This window comes from Ascaphus truei, chromosome 1 (assembly GCF_040206685.1).
Source record: "Ascaphus truei isolate aAscTru1 chromosome 1, aAscTru1.hap1, whole genome shotgun sequence".
Classification (NCBI taxonomy): domain Eukaryota; kingdom Metazoa; phylum Chordata; class Amphibia; order Anura; family Ascaphidae; genus Ascaphus; species Ascaphus truei.
In genome coordinates this window covers 465,576,423-465,600,276 of record NC_134483.1, presented here as the reverse complement: position 1 = coordinate 465,600,276, position 23,854 = coordinate 465,576,423, and the positions used below count along the sequence as shown (strand labels likewise).

The following is a 23,854-nucleotide window of genomic DNA, read 5'->3' as shown; positions in this document are numbered from 1 at the left end:
TAGTCCCCCGGAGCGGTCACGTGACCGCTCCTCCGCTTCTCCGAGCGGCAAATTTCAAAACTGCCTGTCTCGGGAAAGTTTCTCAGCCTCCGCACGCATCAGCACGCATGCGGAGGGAGAAACTATAGCCGCGCTGATTACAGATGCAGGGGCTTTGTGCATCTGTTCAGCGCGGCTCATCCCGCCTCAGCGACACTGATTTTACTATGTCCTAGGCCTAAGTCATCGCGTTGAACTTAATGGACCTTGTGGAAAATGTGAAAATGTGAAAATGTCTCATTGTGTTTATTTTTTCCATGTAATTATCACTGATATCCGTTACATTTAACACAATGCTTTTTACGGGAGGAAACATTGGTTAACGTTATGTTCTTGTCATCTGAAGATACCCTGTTATTATTATGTATGTCGATGTAGACCTATACGTATCTTATAAGCATTCATTTTACATACATGGTAAAATATTCATTTGTCACAGGAATCAAATCATTGAAATTTACACTGTATATGTGATAGAATTTTATCTAAGGCAGCTAATAACTTTGCTAAATTGTTATTAAAAAATACCCCTGCGTGTTATGGGACTGCTCCTTTATATGAGCTGAATTTTTAACAGACTTTCCCCTAGCAAATAAACGTGATAAGCCCCAAGAAAGGTACTATTTACTCATTAATGATGTGTGCTTTTCACATCATTGTTTACAAATGTGTCACTTATGCTATGACAGACGGTTGGCGAAGTCACAGGTTGAACGGGACCAAAGTGAGATAATGGCGGGGACTTGTTTTATGGGATAAAATGTAGGTGACTGAGCCTTTGAAATAAATAAAACAAGTTTAAGTATATTTACATTTTATTCTTAACGTTCATTGTTTTCATTGGGGCCGAATTGTTTTTACAAACTTTACCCAATATTTTCTTTGATAGCCCTGGCTGCGTCTGCAAATTGTAATTCCCAGTGTTTCTTTTTGTCTGGAAAATAATTCTGAGGTCAACTCTAGTAAAACAGATAAGAGTGTAGCCTACAAGTATCTGATAACAATACCTCTACCAAGGACACACAGAAAACCAAAATACATTTCATTTTTACGGGGAACGAATACACGTTTTTGCTCTAAGTGTAATTACATTTTTGTAAGGGAACTAACCACATTATTTAATGGTTTAAAACATTTGTTCTGTCTGCTAAGTAGCATTGCATGTGTATCTCTTGTCGCTGATCAACAAGCACACAAAATTAAACAACTAATCAGTGTAATTTGCTTCCATAGAAAAATTCCCTCAACCTTGAAGATATTGACTAATTTGTATGTGGGGAAAAATATATGTTTTACATTTCTCCAGGTCAGCTGAATTCAAGCATAACAGCTACTAATGTTTATCTGACTAATAGCGGTAATAATTATTTTACAAACACACAGAACGATTTACCTGTAGATTTGAGAACTGGCAAACAGTCTGATCACCAAAATACATTAGTTAAAGACTGTAAGAACCCACCAGAGCTTGTGTTTTCCAATGTAATTGTAATAGTCCTTGCAACAGTCTATTTGCAGTGAGATGAGGAACTGTTCATTTAGTCCGTTTTTAATACTGTTTGATGCTGGTTGGGCCAGGAGAGCAAACCAGTCACATGTACAGTAAAAGCATTTGAAAGGAAAAGAAAATCAGTGCAATCCACTCTTAATGTATAGCCAATACTTATTTACTGTCGTGTGGGATAAACAAATCCCACAGTATCCTGATTTCCTGAAGTACTGTGATTGAACTAGAATAAATCTGCTTGTACTTTTACATGGACTTATTTCTCCTCTCCGCATGGAGCACAGCCATGCCATGAGACCCTCCCTGCTGTTAAATGATTGTTTTTTCCTCTCTTGGGAGAACTTACTTGCTGGTCTGTTAATCAATATTGGGGGTGTCATGGTGACATTTTAGTGGAAAGGGTAAGCGTCCCAATATTCAGCTGCTCTCCTTTTTCACAATGTCGGCACTGCTGATGTCTAGGGGATGGCTCATTTAGGTATGAGAGCTAAACACATGTACATCTGTTTTGGACAGTTTGTTTAGACACATTTTATATAGGACATTATTTTAAAGTTTCCTTACAAGGGGAATGAGCTTCCCAGAGTTGGGGTATAATGGGGTAATTTACTAAGACCGTCTTCTGCACTGGAAGTCAGGGGTGGACAACTCCAGTCCTCAACAGCCATCAACAGGTCATGTTTTCAGGATGGCCCTGCTTCAGCACAAGTGGCTCAATCCCCTGTGCTGGAGCAGGGATATCCTTAAAACCTGACCTGTTGGTGGCCCTTGAGGACTGGAGTTGCCCCCCTCCTGCCTCAGAGCCTACTGACTTATTTGGGCTGTAAGGTGTCTTTTGGCGCCCTACAGCAGGAGAGTTCTCAGTATTACAATCTCTTAAAGAAGCCAGGAGGGTCTTCCCCATTGCACAAGCACATTTTTGTGTTCATTCTTTTAAACATGGATCTGACAGCTCCCCAAAAATTCAAAACAGAATCATTGCAACGCCACATTTTGAACATTTTATGCAGCTTGAAGCAAGAAATGCACGAAAGAATAAGAATATTTTAAATTAGAACTGTTAAGACTTGTATCACATGTCAAAGCCGACGATGCTGAAACACGACTAGCAGAGGGCAGTCACAAAGCGCGCCCTTTACTGGACATGGTCTAGCTTGAGTGCGTGTGTATAGCATAGAAATCTATGAAGCAAAGAATTATATTTGGGAAACATAACCTCGACCTAACACACTGAAATGGCAAAAAAAACTGCAGTTAGGTCCCAAAAGTGGTCTTTCACACGCATGGCCGCTCCGTTTTATGTCGAGACACCAATTTTAGACATGAAACTGATAAAATTACCTACAAAGTATTAACAAGTACAAAGCTTTCCTACACACTGAGCAGTTTATTGCAGGCTTAGAAACACCTGTTTAGATGGTGAATTCATAAACTATTTGAAATGTTCCAATATAACCTGTTGTTGTTTTTCTGCCATCTTTATCCCCAGTTAAAGCTGCGGTTCAAGAAATATTCTATGTGTGTTTTTTGTATTTTTTTAATTTTTAAAATAAATCAGTTCTGTACTATGAGAAAATACTTGTTGCATTTTTTTTTTAAATGTCCCTATTGCTACCATTTACAAAGTGACATCCCCTTCCCCTTCTGAAACAGCATCATCTTTTTCAGCCCTGCCCCCTCTAGCAGTGAACCAATTGAATCTAGTGCCTGACTGGTCACATGATCTTCCTCACAGAACTTTTTGGCTGTCAGTGCAGCAGAAGAGGACCCAGGATACATTTAGTGAACCCCGAGCCGAATCTTCAGCGATCAATTACAGGAGAACGGATCGATCAGCAACTTAGTTAATCACTTGTCAGTGTGTAGATTGTATTGATGCACATATTGAATGAAAAATAAAATCTTTTAAAAAACGACAGCTTGAACTGCAGCTTTAATGTATAATGCACTATGCATTTCAAAGTGGTGCAGAATTATCAGTCATTGAATGTATATTTGAGATTAATTTTTTACCAGATTTGTAACTGATTCCCCCATAAAGTTATCTATATCACCTTTTCGTGACGAGTATTCATAAATATTTCTAGCATCAGCGGAAGTTTGTTTGATACTGACAGGATAAGCAGAAACGTGTCTATCTGGTCATTGAAACACTATTGCTAATCCCTCCGCAATAGGCGTTAAAGTAAACCTTCTAGATCTCTCTGTTCAAAATGACGCGGTTCAACATTCAACGAAATCTACTCCACAAGCAAATAATTCAACTCCAAAATCGCAAAATTAAATAGTTTAAACATTGTAGTATTGGTTCAGATAACTACATTTGTGATGGAGCTGTAGACACAAAGAAATACAACTTTTTTTTACCATTGGGTGGATAAAAATATAAAATACTTAGGAGCCAAAGACAATTTTTAGGAGCCAGTTTTTATACGCGAGGGGGATCGGCTACAACCCCACACCCATCGGCAGCTCTGTGCCATATTGTGTGTCTGACACGCTTACGGTCACATACACATACACTGACACACATGCACACATACACTAACACGCATACAAACACATACACTGACACACATACATACACATACACTGACAGACATACAGTATGCATATACTGACACACAAACATACATATACACACGCATACGCTGACACACATACGCTGACACACATACATACACTGAAACACGTACAGTCATATCCACTGACATACATATACATACACTAACACACATACAAATACACACTGACACACATACATGCACATATACTGACACAGATACATACAGATAAATACACTGCCACTCATACATTCACTAACACACATACAAACACACACTGTCTTGGAGCGCTTCCACTCTCTCCCGCCCCCCAGCCGCCTCGCGCCTCAGCTACCCACTCTTCGCTTGTACCTCCCTCTCCCCCGCGCATTCCGCATTCAGTCAGCGCGGCGCACAGCTGTAGGCACCAGGGGTTTCATTTTAGGAAGGATTTTTCCCCCCCTGCATCAGTAGATTAGGCAGGTGCCGAGTTTATGTGTGAAAATGAGACAGACGGTAGGTAGGGCTTTAAAACTAAAAGTAGTATTTTCATCTGTTTAACTTGGATGGCTGCTTATTTGCTTTTACAGTTATTAATGAGCGATCTTAGACGCCTGGCATCATAAAGTCCCGGAACTGAAAATGTACTGTGTTAAAAGGCAAATACATTTCCTGTTGTAATTTTAGCAATCGCAGCCCCTTTGTGGCCACAACTTCTAGTTCTTCTTCCATTGTTTAGACCATTTATTGAATAGGCAGCGGGCCAGAGAAATGAGAGGGCAGGCAACACTTTCCAGGTCTTTCCAGGTTTTTGAGTCTATTTTCAGTGCATTCTGGAAACGCTGAATAGCTGCAATCATCTAAAACAAAACAAATGGCTGTTAAAGAGGATGTTTTCAATACGGTAGTTTCTTTAGAGAACACTTGCTGGGTCTAATAGCCTTTTTGTTGACAGCATACACAATATGCCAGTTTTCCCAAATTATACATCGCTCTGACATGGGCTTTCCCATTGCTTCTATACAAGAGCTAAATGTGTTTTAATAATGTTATATAAACAAGATATCCAATTTGTCATTTTCAGTCTGGGAGAAACAGCATGGATGTAATACAGTTGCATAGCGGTTGGTCTTTCAGCCTTTAGATTGGCAAAGCTATTTAAACGCACCTTGAACAGCAACTGTTTAAAATACCGAAGAAAGTGTTGCATGGTACAGTGCTTTCATTCTATTGCTACAGTACTTTCATATATGTTGGTAAGGGATACAAGACCCTAAAAGCAGCAGTTCCCTGCTGCCGTTTTAAAAACAATTTTTTGGGGTGCCTTTATTATGTGCATCATTACAATCCACGGAATGATAAGTATTTAGCGAGTAATTAAGTTCTCTGATCGATTGGTGAAGATTAGGCTCGAGGGTTCACTAAATGGCTGTCCGTGCAGCAGAAGAGGACCAAAGATGCAAAGTTCTGTGGGGAAGATCATGTGACCCGGCAGTCACTAGATACAATTGGTGCACTGCCAGAGAGAGGGCAGGGCTCAAAAAGGGGTGTGCCAGATAGAGCCTGTATCAGAAGAGGAAGGGGATGTTACTATGTAAATGGTTGCTATACAAACAAAAAAATGCTGGTTACATTATAATACATTAAAAATTTAATTTAGAGTTGTTTTTTTTAAATGCTACAAGTATTTTTTCATAGTACAGAACTGATTTATTTAAAAAAAAAATACACATGTAGGGTATTTCTGCAGCTTTAAGGTATATCGACACACAATCCCAAGTTTTTATTTGACCAAACCAATTGCTTTATTTAATTCCTACCATTAAAAGGAGCTTTAACTTAAATCCTATTTTTTTTTAAAATACACCAGTTGTGTAATATTATATAAACTTTGCTGCATTTTTGCCATTATTGAACGCTGGAGTGGCTGCGGGCACCCACTATGTAAGCAAGTACTGCTGGATGAAAATGGAATACTTTTATTAGGAACTAGTTGGCTGTTTGTATGTAGCAGGTCAAAACAAATGACACGAGTAGTTGGGTTCTGTAGACAGATTAAATCTTCCTTACAGTAACTGTTTTACTTATTTGTATCTTGTGAAAAATTAATATGTTTCGCTTTTCTCCGGAAACACTATATAATAATATATAATATTTATTTATTATATATAATAATAACCCAAATTGAAATAGGGGAAAATATAGCTGAGTGACTCCTAAGTGTGCCTTCCCTTTTAATTTGTCTCTTTGCTGTACTTACTGTATCTTTCAGTCCTGCGCATGAATAAGTGACCGTTGCAGATTTCACCATTACACTTTAACCAGGACCCTTGTTATTGGACATTTAGACACGTGTGTTTACTTAAAGGAAAATCACCCCAGTCACAAAATTGGAATCAATGTAGTCTAAAGTGAATAAACAATGCACTGCTATCTATGAAAACGTATTTGCTAATTGAGGACCCAGTAATAGTTTGAAGGCAGTATCTACCAAACTACAGTACTAACCGTATTATTCCTTGATACTTCATTCTGATTTGAGTTGAGTCGTCCCGTCACCTAAAGTTTGTATCGTGATAATTTAGCACCATGTTTGCTGTTCTTTTTTTTTTTGTTGTTAACATACTGTAATTGAAATGTGTATTTTATGGTACTAAACTAGTAATTTCTTAAGTTGTGATATGTGTGCGAATTTTAATGTCATACCTAATGGGCTTTCCCTGAATATAATGTACGTTTTCTCTTGTGTTTGTATTTATAGGGGGTGCAGTGCCTTCAATTGTCCCTAAACAAGACTCCTTAACTATTAATGTTGGTCAAGATTTACGTTTATTGTGCATGGATAATACTGTAATAAGCTGGAGTTTTCAAAAGCCGGGACCATCAAGGAAGCCAAGAATTCTGAAAAGTCAGTCACTTAATGGCCGTATCACTGACCAGGAGATTTTTATCAAGAAGGCAGCAAGCAAAGATACTGGAAGGTACACGTGTACCAGTAAAGATTCTCTGGGACGTGTCTCCATTTATGTGTTTGTTAAGGGTGAGTAGTTTATAAATATAACTAACTAACTATGTGAATGGATATTCCAGGCAAAAGGTGACACATTGTGTGCTCATTTGCATGTCATTTCCCAGAACCCCTTGCTGCAGTGGGAGCACTGTATGCTAGGTGATCATGGTGAAAGGCAGGGTTGCAGACCGGTCTAAGACATGTGAATGTGCTCACAAGTGATATTCTTTATTGGCTATATACTAACGGTGGAGGTTTTCTGTCGCCTTTTTCACCCACCATAACTTAAAATTTATGGTAAACCTACCCAGCCTAGAAATATTTCAAAGCAAGTACAAACCAACCTCACACTGATGATACCCATCAAGGTTGAAACATGCCTGTGAGTGGTTTGTACTTGCTTTGCTAGTCCGATGCTGTGTTTAAAAGCTGTGTGAACGGCGATACATCAGCTTAAATGGGCTCCATGTGAATGGATATTCCAGGCAAAAGGTGACACATTGTGTGCTCATTTGCATGTCATTTCCCAGAATCCCTTGCCCAGTGGGAGCACTGTATGCGAGTGATAATGGTTGAAATGCAGGGTTTTGATCCCCAGAGAGATCAGACTCAGGACTGAGACTAACACACACACACACGTCTGTATGATTGTTATAGTTGATAAAATAAACAGAGATGTATATACATTTGTATATAGATAAAAATAGATGTACAGAGAGAGGCGTGTGTTTTAACGCACAAATACTGTTTTTGTTTGGGGTTTGTTGCAGATTCGTTATATCCTTTTTTGGATAGTAGTAGCCCATACGTTGACAGAGACGAAGGGAGCGACGCTTCTGGGATGTGTCCTGTTTCTGATCCAGACATCGTTCACTATGCTATAAAGAGGTGCGATAGCTCCCCTTTACCGAGGGATTTCACCTTCACTGCAGACACACAGAAAGGAATTAACATAACAAATGTACAGAAGTCTTTCAAGGGCTGCTACGTTTGCACCGCAAATCAAAATGGGAATGTGAGGACATCAAAGCCGTTCACTTTGAACATTAAGCCAGGTGACTATGACCTTTGTTTTTCATTTTATTTCTGTCCCTAGAAGCATCAGTAATAGGCTTAGGTGTGAACAGCAAGTAATGCCCTAAGCTAATTGTCATGAACACCGGGTTTTTGTCTTTACATTAAATCCCATTAGAAGAGTTGCTGGTGACATAATTTCCCATTGCATACTGTAAGTATGCAGATCACACATCTTGTGTTTCTGTGAATGCTTGATTTGAAAGAATTAGAGGAGATTTACAAGTAACATTGGCATGGGATCTTTGAAGAAGTTCGCATTTTTGTTACATATACAGTAGAATGGAAAGCTGCCGGGTCTCATTTTCAAGGAATTTCATCCACTAGCTTCTAAGCCTGAGCCCCCGGTGGTCACAGCGGCGTGCGTTATGGCGTGTGCGCCATACACCACAGCATAGCTCTCTATGGGTCAGGCCCCAGTGGCTGTGTGTGTGGGCGCGCAAAGCGCTGTGACGCGTACGCTGGCAGGGAAGACTAGAATTTTGTCTTCCCACGACGCAGTCACATGGTCGGCAGGCATCCAATGGCAGGGCAGATGTACCCTGTCATGGCCATGCCTCCCATCATGGCCCCGCCCCTCGCGCTCCCTTAGAGCTCTCCTACAGACCACCGATCGCAGCTGTAGTGTCTGCACGTGCCGCCAGGCACGCGTGCAGCAGGGAGGACTGGGGCCATAGCCTAATCAGGCTCCAGTGGCACAAAAATGAACTAATGTATTCAATGCTGAAAGGCCCTGCAGTGCACATGCGCCACTTTGTATTGCAGAACCTTGCAGCACTGAAACTGTTAAAATATATTTCCCAAGACCTCATGAGACACTTCTAGCTTGTGTTCTATGTGACCTGAGAATGGAGGGCAGACACCCTCAGTTCTTAGAACACCTGCACTTTTACATGCCAAGTGAGCAAGTGAAACAATGCCAAATAATCCACAACTGTAATATACGGGAGCAGCACGGGTTCCTTCTGTTTTGTGTTAATGATTTGTGAAAATGCCAAGTAGCTTTATGCACAATGATAATAAACATGCAAGCCAATAGAATAAGAACATTGGAGATGGATAGCAAGGCTTAATGTTGTCCGATTAACTGTACTTCAAATACACTTTTGTAAATCCCTACTTTAATAGCTTACTAGAGTGTATTATTTCCACTTTAGATATTCTTGAATGCAAGCAAAATAAACGTTTTAGAGTGTGCAAAAACCCAAAGCTATTATAACGTGTTGAAACAGCACAAATACCTCTGTTTTCCCTGATTTTATTGAATGGTGGATATGACTGGCTTGCTGTGATAGTTAGCATGCTTCTAGCCATAATGCGCAATGTTACTCCCAAGCCACCAAGAAAATTACTTTTTTCCCTTCACTTTACTAAATGAAGTCATGATTTTCAGCTACAGATGTAATACTCTCTTATCCATTAACACGTGACCCCTGGAGCTAATGATTCCAAATTCCTCCCAGGGGTACAACACAATCTACCCCCATTTGTAACAGGCAGATGGAGAGGGCTCTATCTTTTGACGTAAATACATCACTGTAAATGAGAGTGAAATAGCTAAGGGATCTAATACTCTTGTCAAAACATAGTTTTCAATAAGTAAACAATGCATCATAATGAGTCTTATTTGTTAATGTTCATTTTTTTAATTTAATTTTTTTGTCCATGTGGGCATTTTATATTGGTCAGTGGGCATGAAATGCCCCATGTGTTCTCAGATAGTATCTGTTTCAGTATACAGCACACAGATATTCCTTGCAGTTATTATGCTCTTTAGAGTGACATTACCACTAGAGGTGGCTGGATTTCTTCTCATTTGAATCCGCCATGGATTGGGCGGGTCCTTTCAGCCGCGGATCAGTCTCAAGAAGGCAAACCCGCCGTTTTCTTTTTTTTTTTCTCTATTACTGAACATCTGAATCCAGCAAATGGAATCCAACCCGAAGTTGGATTTATGTTGAATCTGACATTGGATTTTTTTCAATCTGAAAATCCAATCACCACGGTGCAGATCGGACTTTGTCTGAAGAGCCCAGGGAAATCTGGGAAGAGGATTTGGACAAGTCCACCTATCTCTAATTACCACTATATTTGCACTATATTTACATATTTACAATGAGCTCTACTGCACATACACAAACTTTTTTTTATGACTTGCATTTTGAAAACCCAACTTAATTGCTGGGATCTCCAGCTTTACGCTGCTCAAAAGGTGCATTATTAGTGTTTACTTACTCATAAATGTAATTTGCCAAACCACGGTGGTGCAATAGTCATTGCAATGCGCTGTTCTATTGGTTTTACAATTGTATGTATATACAGCTCAACCCCGTTTATAACGTGATCCGTTACAATCCGCTTATAATGCGATGCAAGCGTGGCTCCCAGTTTTCGTATTTCTGAATACTTTACAACACGATTATTGGTATCTTAAATACTTTATTGTACAATGCATACAATTGTACATTATTTCTAACGCGATCCGCTTATAGCGCGATGTGACTCTTTGGACCTCAAGCACAGCGTTATAAGGAGGTTGAGCTGTATCTGCTAATAATCATAATAATCATCATTTGCAAATTCTATGCAGTGTACAAAAATTTATAACCCAACAATAATTTTTTACTCTAAATGTTGGGTTAATAATTCAAGAACATTTTCCAGTACAAATATGTAAAAGGGTTCTTGATAATTCAACACAATTTTGCTTTGTATATGCCTTTCAACATTCAATTATTAAATAATCTTGGTTAGGATTTTTTATTTTATTTTTGAAATAATTTCTACAGAACTTGGGAGAATGCATATTTGCCGTTACATTCTATTTTGGTCATTACTCCTTTCCCCCCCTTCCCGCCCCCTGTTTTGCAGTTCACAAAACATTGCCTACTATATTCCTGTCAAAGACGAGACAACTTGTCAAGACAGGAGAAAAATGTGAAGTCACGTGTACAATAAGGGATGTGTACAGTACTGTGGTAGGCCGCTGGGCTGATCCACAGAATATGGTAAGCAGTGTTCACTTCTATTATTACGTATGGTACATTTATGTCAATCTTGGTATTGCATTGACCACAATTTTCACCAAACATTCCATGCAGTTGACGGCTTCAAAATTCATCTTGAATAATGGCCTGCAATAAGTGCTAAATTATTAAAACATGGTGATGCAGTGTGTATATTAATTTGCTGTGCCCATGAAAGCTTCTGTGATTTGAAAAGCTTGCGTAATTGAGGGAAGGACTGCAATAAAGTCAGCAGCTGGTGGGTCTTCTTCCATTCTCAAATTGAAAACACCGCAGAGGGAAAACTGTGAATTAAGCAACGATAAGAGCAGTGCACTTTGAAATATCTATTCACATGTGTTGCAGTGCCTTGAAAGAAACCGTGTTTGGAGTCAACCAACCTTAACCGTACCCAGGGGTGAAAAAGAAATGTGTTAGTGTAGTAAAAAAGAAATATAATGCCACGCACCTGTCAGAATAAGGCGTGGTTTTGGTCAAGACAAGGGTGCAAAAATCTAACAATCCTAGCACAGACAACACTTCCAAACAAGTTAAGCTTGAAAGTGACATAGACAACACCACCAAACAGCCTAAGCTTATGTATGCTTGTCCTGTGTGTTTATTATGCACAGTTTGAAATGCAAGACCATCACACACAATGTCATCAAACAAGCTGAGCTTGAACGAATTCTCTCCGTATTTGAAGGACTAAGTAACTTGCCATGACCCTTAATCAATCAGCGTGTCTCTACACAGCAGAGGACAGTTTGCATCCATAATTACTTTAATGAACAACAAAAATAATATAATAGGGTGTTACTTTATCTAGTGTCCCTAGTAATAGTACAGTAAATGGGTAAGTGCTGTCTTGGAGAATAAGAAACACTTCCACAATTGTCAAAAAGTCACAAATCCTCTATATAAACATGTATCTGGTTTTTATTCATAGCCGCTTAAGCAATATATCACAGTGTCTAATTCTCTATTGCCTGTGATGTTAATAGAGGATAGGTTCAATAAAAGATGGCCTGTGTCCAATGTGAAAGTGTATCTGATGATAGCTGAATGAATAGGCCTCTGTCAAACGTTTATGGTAAGTTTTCTCTGGTTATTAAGAGTTGTGCTTCCACACAATCAATTTATAATTGAGTTCTGCAGCTCTGCCACAATGTTTTCAATCACTGAGTTTGCCTTAGGGAAGTGGAAACAACTCACCAGCTACTACTTCTTGTCAATCTTCTTGACAAACAAACCCCAAAAAGCCAATAGCAGTCTTTTCCTAACTCTGAATTTATGGGGGGGGGGGGGGGGGGGAGGAGAATGCTATCGTTAATTGGAGTTTTTATGATGAGGGTGTCACTCCTTTTACATGTAATAAAATAATATTTATGAGCCTGCTGTTCACTATTATTGTGTAGGAATGCCTTTGTCAAATGTTGAAAATAACGCTTGGGAAATAAAATTATTTTTCAAAGTTCACTAAGTTTCCTAAAGGGAAGAAAAAGTTAAATTGAAAGACTATTGCTGTTATATATATATATATATATACTTTTTTATCATACAAGTTATTTCTCCCTTAATGAACATATGCTTCTACTTTCTACTGTAAATATTTGCCATTTGCTTTAATAAGTGATACTATTTACTTTTGCATGAGTCAGTAAACAAGTAATTATACTTAGTGGAGACAGTCTCTCATATGAAGTTATTGGTTAGTGAACATACAGTAGGAGAGACGGAATATCTTTACAACTTCACTTATTGCAATGACTACAGGGATGTAACGTGTTGTTATTTTGCTGAAACAATTTAGAAAACAAAAAAACAAAAACACCTTTTCTTACATATCTATGTTTCTATGGATATATCTGTTTACAGAATCATGGTAACTGTGTTGTTGGAAGCTCCTCGTTCTTAGCATGCAGAAACCTCCAAACCATTGTTTGAGAACACTCCTACTATGCATTAAGTCTGACAATGCTGGAGGGGCCAACAAACATGCCTTGCAAACAAGGTATCAGGACTTAAGGCATACTGTACGTTGTTCACTGTTTTCAAAACATAGCCACTACTACTTTTAATATAGTTTTTTTTTTTTTACATAAATCGAACCCAGTGGTGCTTTTAGGTTTGCTATCCCAGGTTCCCAGATTCTTACTTGATTAGTTGCCGGTGTTAATCCTAGACATTTAAACGGTCATCCAATGGGAAGCCTTAACGTCATTCCCTTGTTGACCTCTGGGAGCCGCAAGATTTGGCGACCATTTTGAATTCTCTTAATGATTAGAAAAAAAACTGGCAACTAAATGGGCAAGTATCTCGGGAAGCAGGGGGTCCCCGGAGCTATTAAAAGAGCGGCTCAACTCAAAAGTATTGCCCCAGTTTAAATTCTTAATCACCACCTCCTCAATGCCCCACAACCCCCATCTTCCAGATGCCCCTTAACTACCACCTACCTATGCCCCTTAACCTCCACCTCTCTCATACTCCTCACCCCCCACCTCCCACATGCCCCTTAACACCCACCTCTCATACGCCCCTATAACTCCCACCTCTCTCATACTCTTTAACCCCCACCTCTCGTACTCTCTCAAACTTCTTAACCCACACCTCCCCCATGCCCATTAAATGTGTGCAGGAGAGAGAGGGTAATGGTGTGCATGGACATGAAAACGGGGCCGTCGTGGGGCTTATTATAAAATAATTTTCATATCAAATGTTTCATTCTTCAAATTAAAATATTCTAAAACGCTTTTACATTTATTAAGAATGAAATGCATTTTCAAAAGGTTTGTAATTCACAATAAATTACCAGTCAGCGTTTTTGGCGACTTTAGATATTTTTTTTATTGAGTGTTTATCGTGGTAAAGATCGTTATCGCGATAAATGACGGGTCGTTTTTTGTTATCGCTCAACGCTATTAGTACTTGTACATGTTTCATCTGTTGGGTTTTGGATTTTCCACCAACAATGCTCTTTTGTTTAATGCACAACCAGTAGTGCAATATGTTGGAGGCGTTAACATTTTGAAGCAGAAGGAGATTTTATAGGTCAAAATCATGTCGAATGAAGATGACAAAATAACAGACAAATATAAAAGTATGATAGAATATTTAAAATAGAAGTAGATGGATCTGAAGCTTCCGATGAAGATGTTAACAATCCGGAATCTTTTTTTCCCATTTAATTGCAAATGACATGTACAAATTGTGACCTCTGGTAATGATTGACAACTGAATATTACTGTATAAAAAAAAAGTATTGCCTATACCTGTCTGTCAGAACTGATTTATACTACATAACATCTGCAACGTTAGTAATAGTCACTGGCTGTCTCCCACCTTCCCTGCCCCGAAGAGCACATTTTGATTGGCAGCTTAGAAAGCGAAACACTATATGCTGGCTACATGTGGTATATTTCTCCTTCCTTTCATAGAAATCCCTGCAGCATCGTTTTCCATTTCCTATCTCCAGGCAGTTTCATTAAGCTTCTTTTGTCTGCCCATAAAGATACGGCCACACAGTTCCTTCCAATTAGCATATTTTAATGGAAGTAGAATGGTGGCGGGATAATCAGTAATATCGCAATAATAGTAATAAACTCCTGAATCATCGCTCGTGCTTTGCATTCAAGTCGTTAGCCACGGCCATTATTATATTCTGTTTCTATCATTGCAATGTCTTCTAAACAGCGTGGCCGATAAAACAGTGTAAGAGGCGTATTAGCATATATTGTGAACTGGTTTAAACATTTGGGAGTTTGTCTTTGTAATGTGGCCTAAGGAAATAGGATATCCTGGTGTCTAAAAAATATCTTGTCATCCTTGTGTCAAAAGTTAAGAAAACAAAGTGAAGATATTTCATAGGATATTTGCTAATCTTCTCTTTCTCTGGCAGGTTGTCACTCAACGCAGCAAATCTCAGGCTGATTACTCCTACGAACTTAATTTAACTCTGAGCAGCAGTTCAATTCAGTTTAATGAGTCTGGAACATTCACTTGTCAGGCAAAGAATACTATTGGCATAACAAATGTCACATTCACCTTAGATGTTATAGGTAAGTAACTTCGAGGAGCTGTATTCTATGGCAGCTACTTGTTTGATTTAGTATCTCCTTTCTGTCAGGGTTTTGCATTGCAATTAAAATAAAATTATATTGCAATAAAGTTAACTTGAGCAACACGTTCTTTATAATGACATAAGGGAGAGCTGTGCACACTCACCATATTTTGCAGTCCTTATGTTTACTTCATCGATAAATCTATAGAGCACATAGCTTATTATACATTCTTCATTGGTGAATCTATAGCATGCTTTATGCATGTACTGTACATGCATGTATATCTTTAGGCTGCGGTCCCAGTCAGCACTGTAGCACGCGCGCCCGGCGTCTTGGGAGAGAGGGAGAGAATCTGACGGGAGGGGACGTGGTGGGGTTTTTGTAGGGCTTAGCCATGACCTCACGCAACTGGTTCACCCTCATTGGCTGAACCGCCGGCAGGGGCGTGGCCACGCCCTCGTCGCGAGTTCCAAATAATTTTTTTTTGTATTTGAGAAAACTCGTCGTGGAGCGATGCTGCCAAATCTGCGCCAAGGCAGGTACTGGGGGCGGTGCTTGTGCGCACAGCGCACGCCGAGACATAATATAGCTCCATCCATGTACATAGCGCTTTACAGTAGTAATACACATGATATAATAGGAAAAAGCGCTTCAACATCAAAGTTGACATTAGGACAAGGAGTCCCTGCCCCAAAGATCTTATAATCTAAGCTTCCTAGATCTTACATGTCTCTTCCTCATGTGCTTTGTACGCTGTTATCTAATCTCTACTGTCGGTCCAATAAAAAAGTGTGAACTTCAAGGTCTTTGCAAAAATATTAAACACTGGTTAAAAAATACATACAGCCTGATTTGCAATATTTGTTTCCCATCAGATGTAGGATACATAAACTTGACAGTCACAGATAACACAACAGTAAATGTAAATGCTGGAGAGAACCTAGTCCTAAGGATTTATATAGAAGCCTATCCCAGGCCAGATGAAGAATTGTGGACCTATATGAATGAAACCCTATTAAATACGTCAGACCATTTTGTTGAGTTACGAGATGAGGGCGACAACAGGTAAGAGAAGGATTCCTGATATCTTTGTAACAAATATGAAACCTGATACTGTATATACAAATATTACTTTTGCTTTAGATATATTAAAATAATTAGACAATTGAACATTTTTTACATTGTGATGTCCTAGCTTCATCATTTCCATATTATAGCCCACAATCCTTGTCTGCATTAGAACCACTGTAATAACCGTGGAATAAAGCAGGTTTGGGGAACCTATAGAAGACATGAAGATACACTCAGGTTTTATTTCTTCCTTTGCTGTGTATCATTTTACAAACTGAACTTGATGGATTGTGACTTGTCCAATACAACATTGCAACCCGTAAATGGAAGAAACGGATGCATCATAACATTTAGGCCTAGGCGTACAAAAGGCTAATATAGCTGCTGGCGCTATTAAAAAATGGGATTGCGGTGATATTTTATTTACTCAGACATGGGTAGCGATATTCATATCATTTAGGTAGGTGATAAAAACTGGAGTTATTTGTTGGCGATAGCCCAATACCTGGAAGTATCAAAGTTTAGTGAATGAGGAGTGTGACGTTAATTACTCATTTTCATGCTCATTTGCGATACAGTTGTTAAATATATTGCACTTGCAAGCTAATTCGCATGCTCATAAATAAATCTGGAATGAAATTGAGTCCATATTTATCATAGCAATAAAATATGCAGTATTACTGCGTTATATAAGCGTTAAAGCTTTTGTGAAGAAGGCGTTACTATTAACGCGGACCTTAGTGAATCTATGCATAAGAGCCAACAAATAGGCAATAGCTTGGCTACACAACCCAGGAATCACTGTAAAACACTGCAGGAATGCAGTTACATTACGTTACAGTGAAGACATTCACCAGTACAGCATACGGCTTAAAAGTCTCACAAAAGCCACATGATCTTGGAGCTGTAATAGCACAATAATGGTTCCGGACTGGTTTGGCTTTTCTTGCTTCTGTTTTAATAACCACTTTGCTGCAACAGGTGCCTGTAATACTTTAATTGCATTGTATTTCAGGCCTAGTGAGTGACCTGGCCAAGAGCCATAATCTAGACATAACCTGGCCCGACTAGCTTACCTCCTGGCAGTTGCATTCTTAATTACAAGATGTCCATTTGTTTTTTTTACGGCAGGTACATTAGTGAACTTCATTTGATCCGACTGAAAGGAACAGAGAAAGGCGTTTACACATTTTATGTGGCCAATTCCGATGCTAACTCTTCCATCACATTCAACGTTCTTGTAAAAAGTATGTTTACATGCATTCTTTCAGGTCAATTAATAGAATTGCTTTGTTGTGACTAAATATCATTAAATCCGTTTTTTTTGTAATCCTCTTTTTATGCAGCGAGACCAGAAATCCTGATTGCTGAAAGAATTAGCAATGGTTTGCTTCAGTGTGTCGCAGCTGGCTTCCCCGCTCCCACTATTGACTGGTACTTTTGTCCAGGAAGTGAGCAAAGGTAACTGAAAGTGTAACTATGTACTGCTTTGAGTTTGCTGGTAGCTTGCGAGTGTTTGCGCCCTAAAAGAGTATGCAAGAAACAGTTTGAACCCCCAAAATTCAATATTAATTCCAATAAAATATTTAACAAAATCTCCAACAACTATTACTTGCATATAATTTTAATGTGTTTACTTAATATTAACACTTCTAGTGTATTAATTTAGTGTCAACTTCAATGAACAAATAACTTAATGAAGTGGGTCTAATACTTTGAACTAATGTGTATTTATACTTTTGTAATCATATTTGATTTTAGAAAACCTTTTTGTTGTGTACAATATCCAATATACTTCTTCATCAGAATAAATATTTTTAACAGAGCACAGTATTTGGTGTTCTGATTTGCTTTCTGATTGATATTCAGGCATAACACACATATACGACATTGCCTTGCATTATTGCGTTTTTCCAAACATTGGGGACCAGTGAGCTTGCATCTTGTACTCGGCATTCTGTAACCAACAGCTGTGTAGTTCTACAACTCCTGTTGCAATTACTGTGGGAACTCGGGGTAAATACCTATTTTCCCTTAAAATATTGTTACTTTACTTTTATGTCTTGATCAAGTACCATTGCCTAGCGAGAAACAGATTTCGTATTAACAAACTATGTATTATTGTAGAACAATCAAAAATACATACATTGCCATAAAAATGTTAACCCATTAAACAGCTGTTCGGTTTGTTAATACGATTTGACATGTCTCTCTTTTTAACAACTCTTGGAATTTACATATTTGAATCATACTGTAAAGCTTATGGCGATGAGTTGTTAAATTGGTATTGTTACTACAATGTAACCTGTTTCAGTTGTTTATAAAATGTAATACTATTTTCCTAGGTGCCCCGACTCACCACCAATTTCACCAGTGGATATCAAGTTTAGCCAAGAAAATTCATCACTTGGGCGCATAGTGGTAGAAAGTACCATTGATGTTAGTGCCATCAAGAAAAATGGCACAGTGCAGTGTGTAGCATCTAATGAGGTGGAAAGCAGTTCTTCTATCTTCAGCTTTGACATTAAAGGTATTTAAACAAAGCATCAACACCGTTTTGCTAATTATTTAAAGCCGCTCCATTTTAAAATACACACGATTTTATGGTAATCGTACCTTTAGCTAATAAGTAGTTCCATGTCTTCTGCAATATTTTTTATGTGTTCACTCACAAGAAATGTACTAGAACTTTGTAGGAGTTTGGTTCTTGACTAATTTGTTGTTTACTCTTATACAAGTAATGACTTTGTCGCGTGGTAAAAGCAAATGATTTGATTTCCATGGACACATTTTAAAAGAATATATTTTTTGGTTCACTGTGGTTTCTCAAAATATTCTTTTAGCATAGATTGCAGTTCTGAAACGGACACATCCCGATAATATACCCTGTCTTGTTTATCCCTAGAAAAGCTCAGTGCCCACACTCTGTTTACTCCTCTGCTGATAGGGTTTATAGTGGCTGCGGGATTGATGTGCATTGCCGTCGCGGTGCTCATGTACAAATACATACAGGTTTGGCAACTGGTTGTTTTCCCCACCCTCAATATATGTCAGCTAAAACCGTAGCTAGAAGCCATGCAAATAATTATATATTTTTTATATTGTTTGGTTTTTTTTTCCTACCAGAAACCAAAGTATGAAATTCAGTGGAAAGTGGTGGAGGAAATAAATGGAAACAATTACGTTTATATTGACCCAACGCAACTTCCTTATGACAACAAATGGGAATTCCCCAGAGACAGACTTTGCTTTGGTTAGTTTAATATACTTTGTACTTTATTGTTTTGATGCCTATTTCATTATGTGGCATCCATAAAACACAACCACCTCTCGTTGGATCTTAGATGAACACTACATTGTCCAGAAGCAACATTATCAATTTCATGAAGCTGCGTTCTGTTGTGAAGTTGATAATATCAAGAGCCACAGTTAAAAAAAAACTCCAAAAAATAAATGTCCACACGGTGCCTTTTGGACACATATTGCACAAAACTGTCCTCATTTCATTCCATTAATCCCAACACCAAAAGGGTGTGTCTAGCGTTTTAGATTATTATTTCTCTTTTCTGTCTGCAGAGCAGTGTAACCAAGTTTTTGTCTTATTATTTCAAAATTAGGTCAAATTCTTGGTGCTGGAGCTTTTGGGAAAGTAATCGAAGCTACTGCTTACGGCCTCGTGAAATCAGACAGTGCATTGACTGTTGCAGTTAAAATGCTGAAGTGTAAGTTTTCGTTTCATCTCATATGACCTCGAGATCGTCATTTTAATCTTAAACTTGGTTCTGAATATTAAAAAACTTCTCTAATTGCAGCAAGTGCCCATTCTACCGAGAGGGAAGCCCTGATGTCTGAACTGAAAGTTTTAAGCTACCTCGGCCATCACATAAACATTGTGAATCTTCTGGGAGCCTGCACTGTCGGAGGTAAATTTGAAATGAATGTAATGATTGGTAGTTTGGGCTAAATAACCCTTTTAGTAGCAGTATGGGTACAGAAGGTGTTTTACAAAGTGGATTATTATGAGGTTGGTTATACGTGATGAGTACTTCTGGTACTTTGTGGTAGATCCTCGGAGGTCTGTTAAATCTGGCCTAGTAATGTGTCATTGCCTAAGTAACGGACGTTCGTTTCCCTCCATTTAATGAGTATCCTCAAAGCTAAATACATGCAAAAACAAGGTTTGTTAGTTAACTCATTAGCATATGCTTAATGCCATGTCAAGTTAGCACTGCCTTGCGTCAGCTTCAAATAACCTGGCATTAAGCATTTGTTACCCAAAGATGGCAGTACTTCTATCAGCTCCCTGAATATGTGTTTTATTAAAGTTAAAAAAGAGAAGGCAGGAGAGGAAAAGAACTCTGTAAATAATGATACAATGTGGTCTTACACTTATCCACACCCTGTAAAATACCTATTTCTGGGTCTGGATGTGAGTAACACCACCTTTAGCTCTGACCTAACTACCGTAATGTTAAATCCTTGTGTTAACTGTAACAGAGCTCTGTGTATATGCGTTGTTAGGGGGAATTCCTCTTTTGCATAACCTTGGCTCTAACTTCCGTTATAGTAACACATGGGCTCATTATGGCTGAAAACAGCACAAAACGCAGCATTACTGAGCTTTAAAGCTACCTGAAGTTAACGTATCGTTAAGTATGCACCGGACTTGGGTCTGACCATAAGCCCATTATGTGCTGTGAAGCCATCTTTCCAGTGCTGGGAAATGAATAGGGCTGCAATCATGTCCAGCATAAGGCAGAGGGTGTGGGCCTGAGGGGCTGTATAAAGTTGCTTGAAGCTTTGCTGCAGTGGACTGCTGCTGCTCTCTCTAATGTAAAAGACATACATCGATCATTCTGCTAAAGACAAGAAAAACACAAACTAATCCATAGAGAGGTCTAGCAGTGATCCACTTTCCTTTTGTATCTGTCTCTGCCAAATTACGTGCTAAATAAACTCGCATCTGAATGCGTGATGGAAAAAGATTTAAAAAAATAAATTCTGACTTGTATCACTTTCTTCTGAATCCTTGTCAGTGAGATCTGTGTACAAGTGAATGCAGTGTTTAGCGTGACACTAGAAAATCCATGCGCTCATTTATTTCTGGAAATCAATTATTATTCTGTCAAGCGAAGAAACTATCTCCACTTCTCTTTTGGAATGCTTACAACTTATCTTTGAATGCTGACCACAACTCTTTGATCTTGTGTTCATGCTCTTCACCTCATAATCCGTTTTTCTCCTTCCTTATTTGCTCCTCAAGCTCATAGTCACATATCATTTACTTAAAGTACCGCTTGGATTGTCTCTTTAACAAAACAAACCCCCAGTTTTTAAAAAAAAATATAGTATATGCAGCCTTTGATTACCTTTATTGAAAACAAATTACCTAAGCTGCCGATTGATTCGTTCTCCCGTAATTGGTCAGCACAGATCCTGTTTCCCAGGGTTCAATAAATGGCTGCTTTTCAGTTTCAATCAATCCTTCAGTCATTGTAACTCAGCAACTACAATGTATTCTTATATTACTAAGGCAACATTATCTATTGTTACAGTTTGCAGCTCATACTGCTGGGAATATTGGCAACTAGTGCTGTTCCGGGTCCTAAAAATTACCGGGTACCAGGTACCCAGGGAAAAAAAGAAAAATTATCCGTCCGAGTATCCGGGTACCCAGTACTTCATTATTTGCAACAAATGATCCCAAACAGGAAAGTGTTGCAAAGATCTTGCACTGCTGGGGAATTGTGTTAAAATCTGCTATAGAAATCAAAGGATGCTCATTACATTAACATATAAAAAAAATGGCATTAAGAGTTGAATAATTTAAAAAAAAAAAGTAGTACGTATTATCTAATAATACAGAACTGATTTCTTTTTAAAGAAAAATATGTAGGAGATTGCATGGATTGCTCCTGTAATTTAACATGGGACAGTTCTAATGGTACTATCTCTGCAGTAGGTTGGATTGCGATTGCATGGGGAAATTAGTTTTCATTCATCATAGGCCTCTTTACTCTTGGCAGTTGTCAAAATTGCTAAAAAATATATACAGTAGTTTTAAGAAATGTTAAACTTGCAAAAAAGTGGTGGAACAGTAACTTTGCAAACAAACGTAAGTAGCAGCACCTTGGATTTATTAATAAAAAGTAGTGGCGCTGCATCAGCTAATACAGGCAGTCCTCGGTTATCCACCGGAAACCGTTCTGGAAGTAGCGTTGGATAGTGAAACCGTTGTAAAGTGAGTCCCATGTTAATCAGTGGCGGTGAGCGATGGATAACGCATTCTGGCGTTGAAAAACGGGTTGCATTGTAAAACGTTGGATATGCCATTTGTTGTAAAGTGAAACGTTGGATAGCGAGGACTACCTGTACACATTACATAATCTCTTGCCCAGAAAGCAAATTGTTCTGCAACCGGGGGTTAGTATAATAATTATTTGGCAACCACCTTCTCACTGTGGCCCATATGCACTAAACGGTGCTACACTTTAGCACACTCTAACTCAGGGGTGCGCAAACTTTTTTGTCGACGCCCGCCTGCCTGCTCTTCCCCCCCTACTCGCTCCCCCCCCCCCACCTTGTCTCCGGCGTTTCTGACATCATAACGTCATTTGACGCCTCATTGCTGGCTCCTATATTATTAGTCCTGGAGAAATACAGATTCATTGTAGGCTGTGATAGGGTGAGGTCATCTACAAGTAACAGTCTGTTCATTGCGGGAGAGAGCTATGATTCTGGCATTCAGTAGGGAAAGGGTTAAACTTACATATGTAACAACAGAAGGGGCTTGTTCAATAAAGTCCCAAGTGTCAACCCTTTTTCAGGTGAAAATGGCCTGAACTTAACCTGAAATGCTCCAGTATTTTGAAAATAACCCCCTATGTTATTTGTCTGTAAAAGTAAATTAAACATGGTTTTTTTTTCTCCCAGGACCTACTTTAGTCATCACTGAGTATTGCTGTTATGGGGACCTTCTAAATTATATGAGAAGAAAGCGGGATTCTTTTATTTGCCAAAAATTTGAAGACCACTCAGAAACAGCACTTTACAAGAACCTTCTTAACTCAAGAGATCTTGTTTGGTGAGTATGATACTGATATAGGTCTGACTAAGAAAAAGCTTTTACATATTTGAACAATATTATTTTGAAGCGAAGAATAGCACTGTATTTGATACTATTGAAGACTGTATTTGAAGCTGATGGGATCAATTGAGTCAAATCACTCAATTAAAGCCATAGTCGGCACTCCAGAGGTCTTGATATAAATGTGAAAGTTTAATGTCGGTCAAGACATTTTGACAAAGGTACAAGGAAGGACCAAACATTGATCCTACATTAAACGCTTTATATCAAGACCACTGGAGTGACGATTATTGCTTTACTTATCTGAACATACCGTTTTTGTGCAGGTCTTCAGCACCGAGGCAGATTACAGCTGGATTAATGGGCGGGCTACTTCGAATTCATCAGTAAAATTACACAGACATTTTTCTATTTACACAGTTATGTGCAATCTACAAATGAAAATATGAACATTAGG

The 23,854-nt window shown here is 38.6% G+C and overlaps 1 protein-coding gene and 1 long non-coding RNA gene across 3 annotated transcripts in view; one reads left to right on the top strand and one right to left on the bottom strand.

Moving 5' to 3' along the window:
* Window positions 1-23,854, top strand: part of KIT (KIT proto-oncogene, receptor tyrosine kinase) — a 55,388-nt gene that overhangs the window by 21,925 nt on the left and 9,609 nt on the right. Inside the window, exons 2-14 of the mRNA XM_075566475.1 lie at window positions 6,851-7,129; window positions 7,870-8,154; window positions 11,045-11,181; window positions 15,077-15,236; window positions 16,115-16,304; window positions 17,442-17,557; window positions 17,657-17,771; window positions 18,656-18,840; window positions 19,216-19,322; window positions 19,437-19,563; window positions 19,928-20,032; window positions 20,123-20,233; window positions 23,244-23,394. Of these exons, the coding sequence (XP_075422590.1) occupies window positions 6,851-7,129; window positions 7,870-8,154; window positions 11,045-11,181; window positions 15,077-15,236; window positions 16,115-16,304; window positions 17,442-17,557; window positions 17,657-17,771; window positions 18,656-18,840; window positions 19,216-19,322; window positions 19,437-19,563; window positions 19,928-20,032; window positions 20,123-20,233; window positions 23,244-23,394 (2,068 nt within the window). The remainder of the gene's footprint in view (window positions 1-6,850; window positions 7,130-7,869; window positions 8,155-11,044; window positions 11,182-15,076; window positions 15,237-16,114; window positions 16,305-17,441; window positions 17,558-17,656; window positions 17,772-18,655; window positions 18,841-19,215; window positions 19,323-19,436; window positions 19,564-19,927; window positions 20,033-20,122; window positions 20,234-23,243; window positions 23,395-23,854) is intronic.
* The window catches only part of LOC142463569 (uncharacterized), a 45,378-nt gene continuing 24,291 nt past the window's right edge, over window positions 2,768-23,854 (bottom strand). For both annotated transcript variants that reach the window (XR_012787454.1, XR_012787455.1), the window contains 2 exons: window positions 17,387-17,469; window positions 2,768-4,949 (listed from right to left, as the gene is read on the bottom strand). This is a non-coding gene — a long non-coding RNA (uncharacterized LOC142463569). The remainder of the gene's footprint in view (window positions 4,950-17,386; window positions 17,470-23,854) is intronic.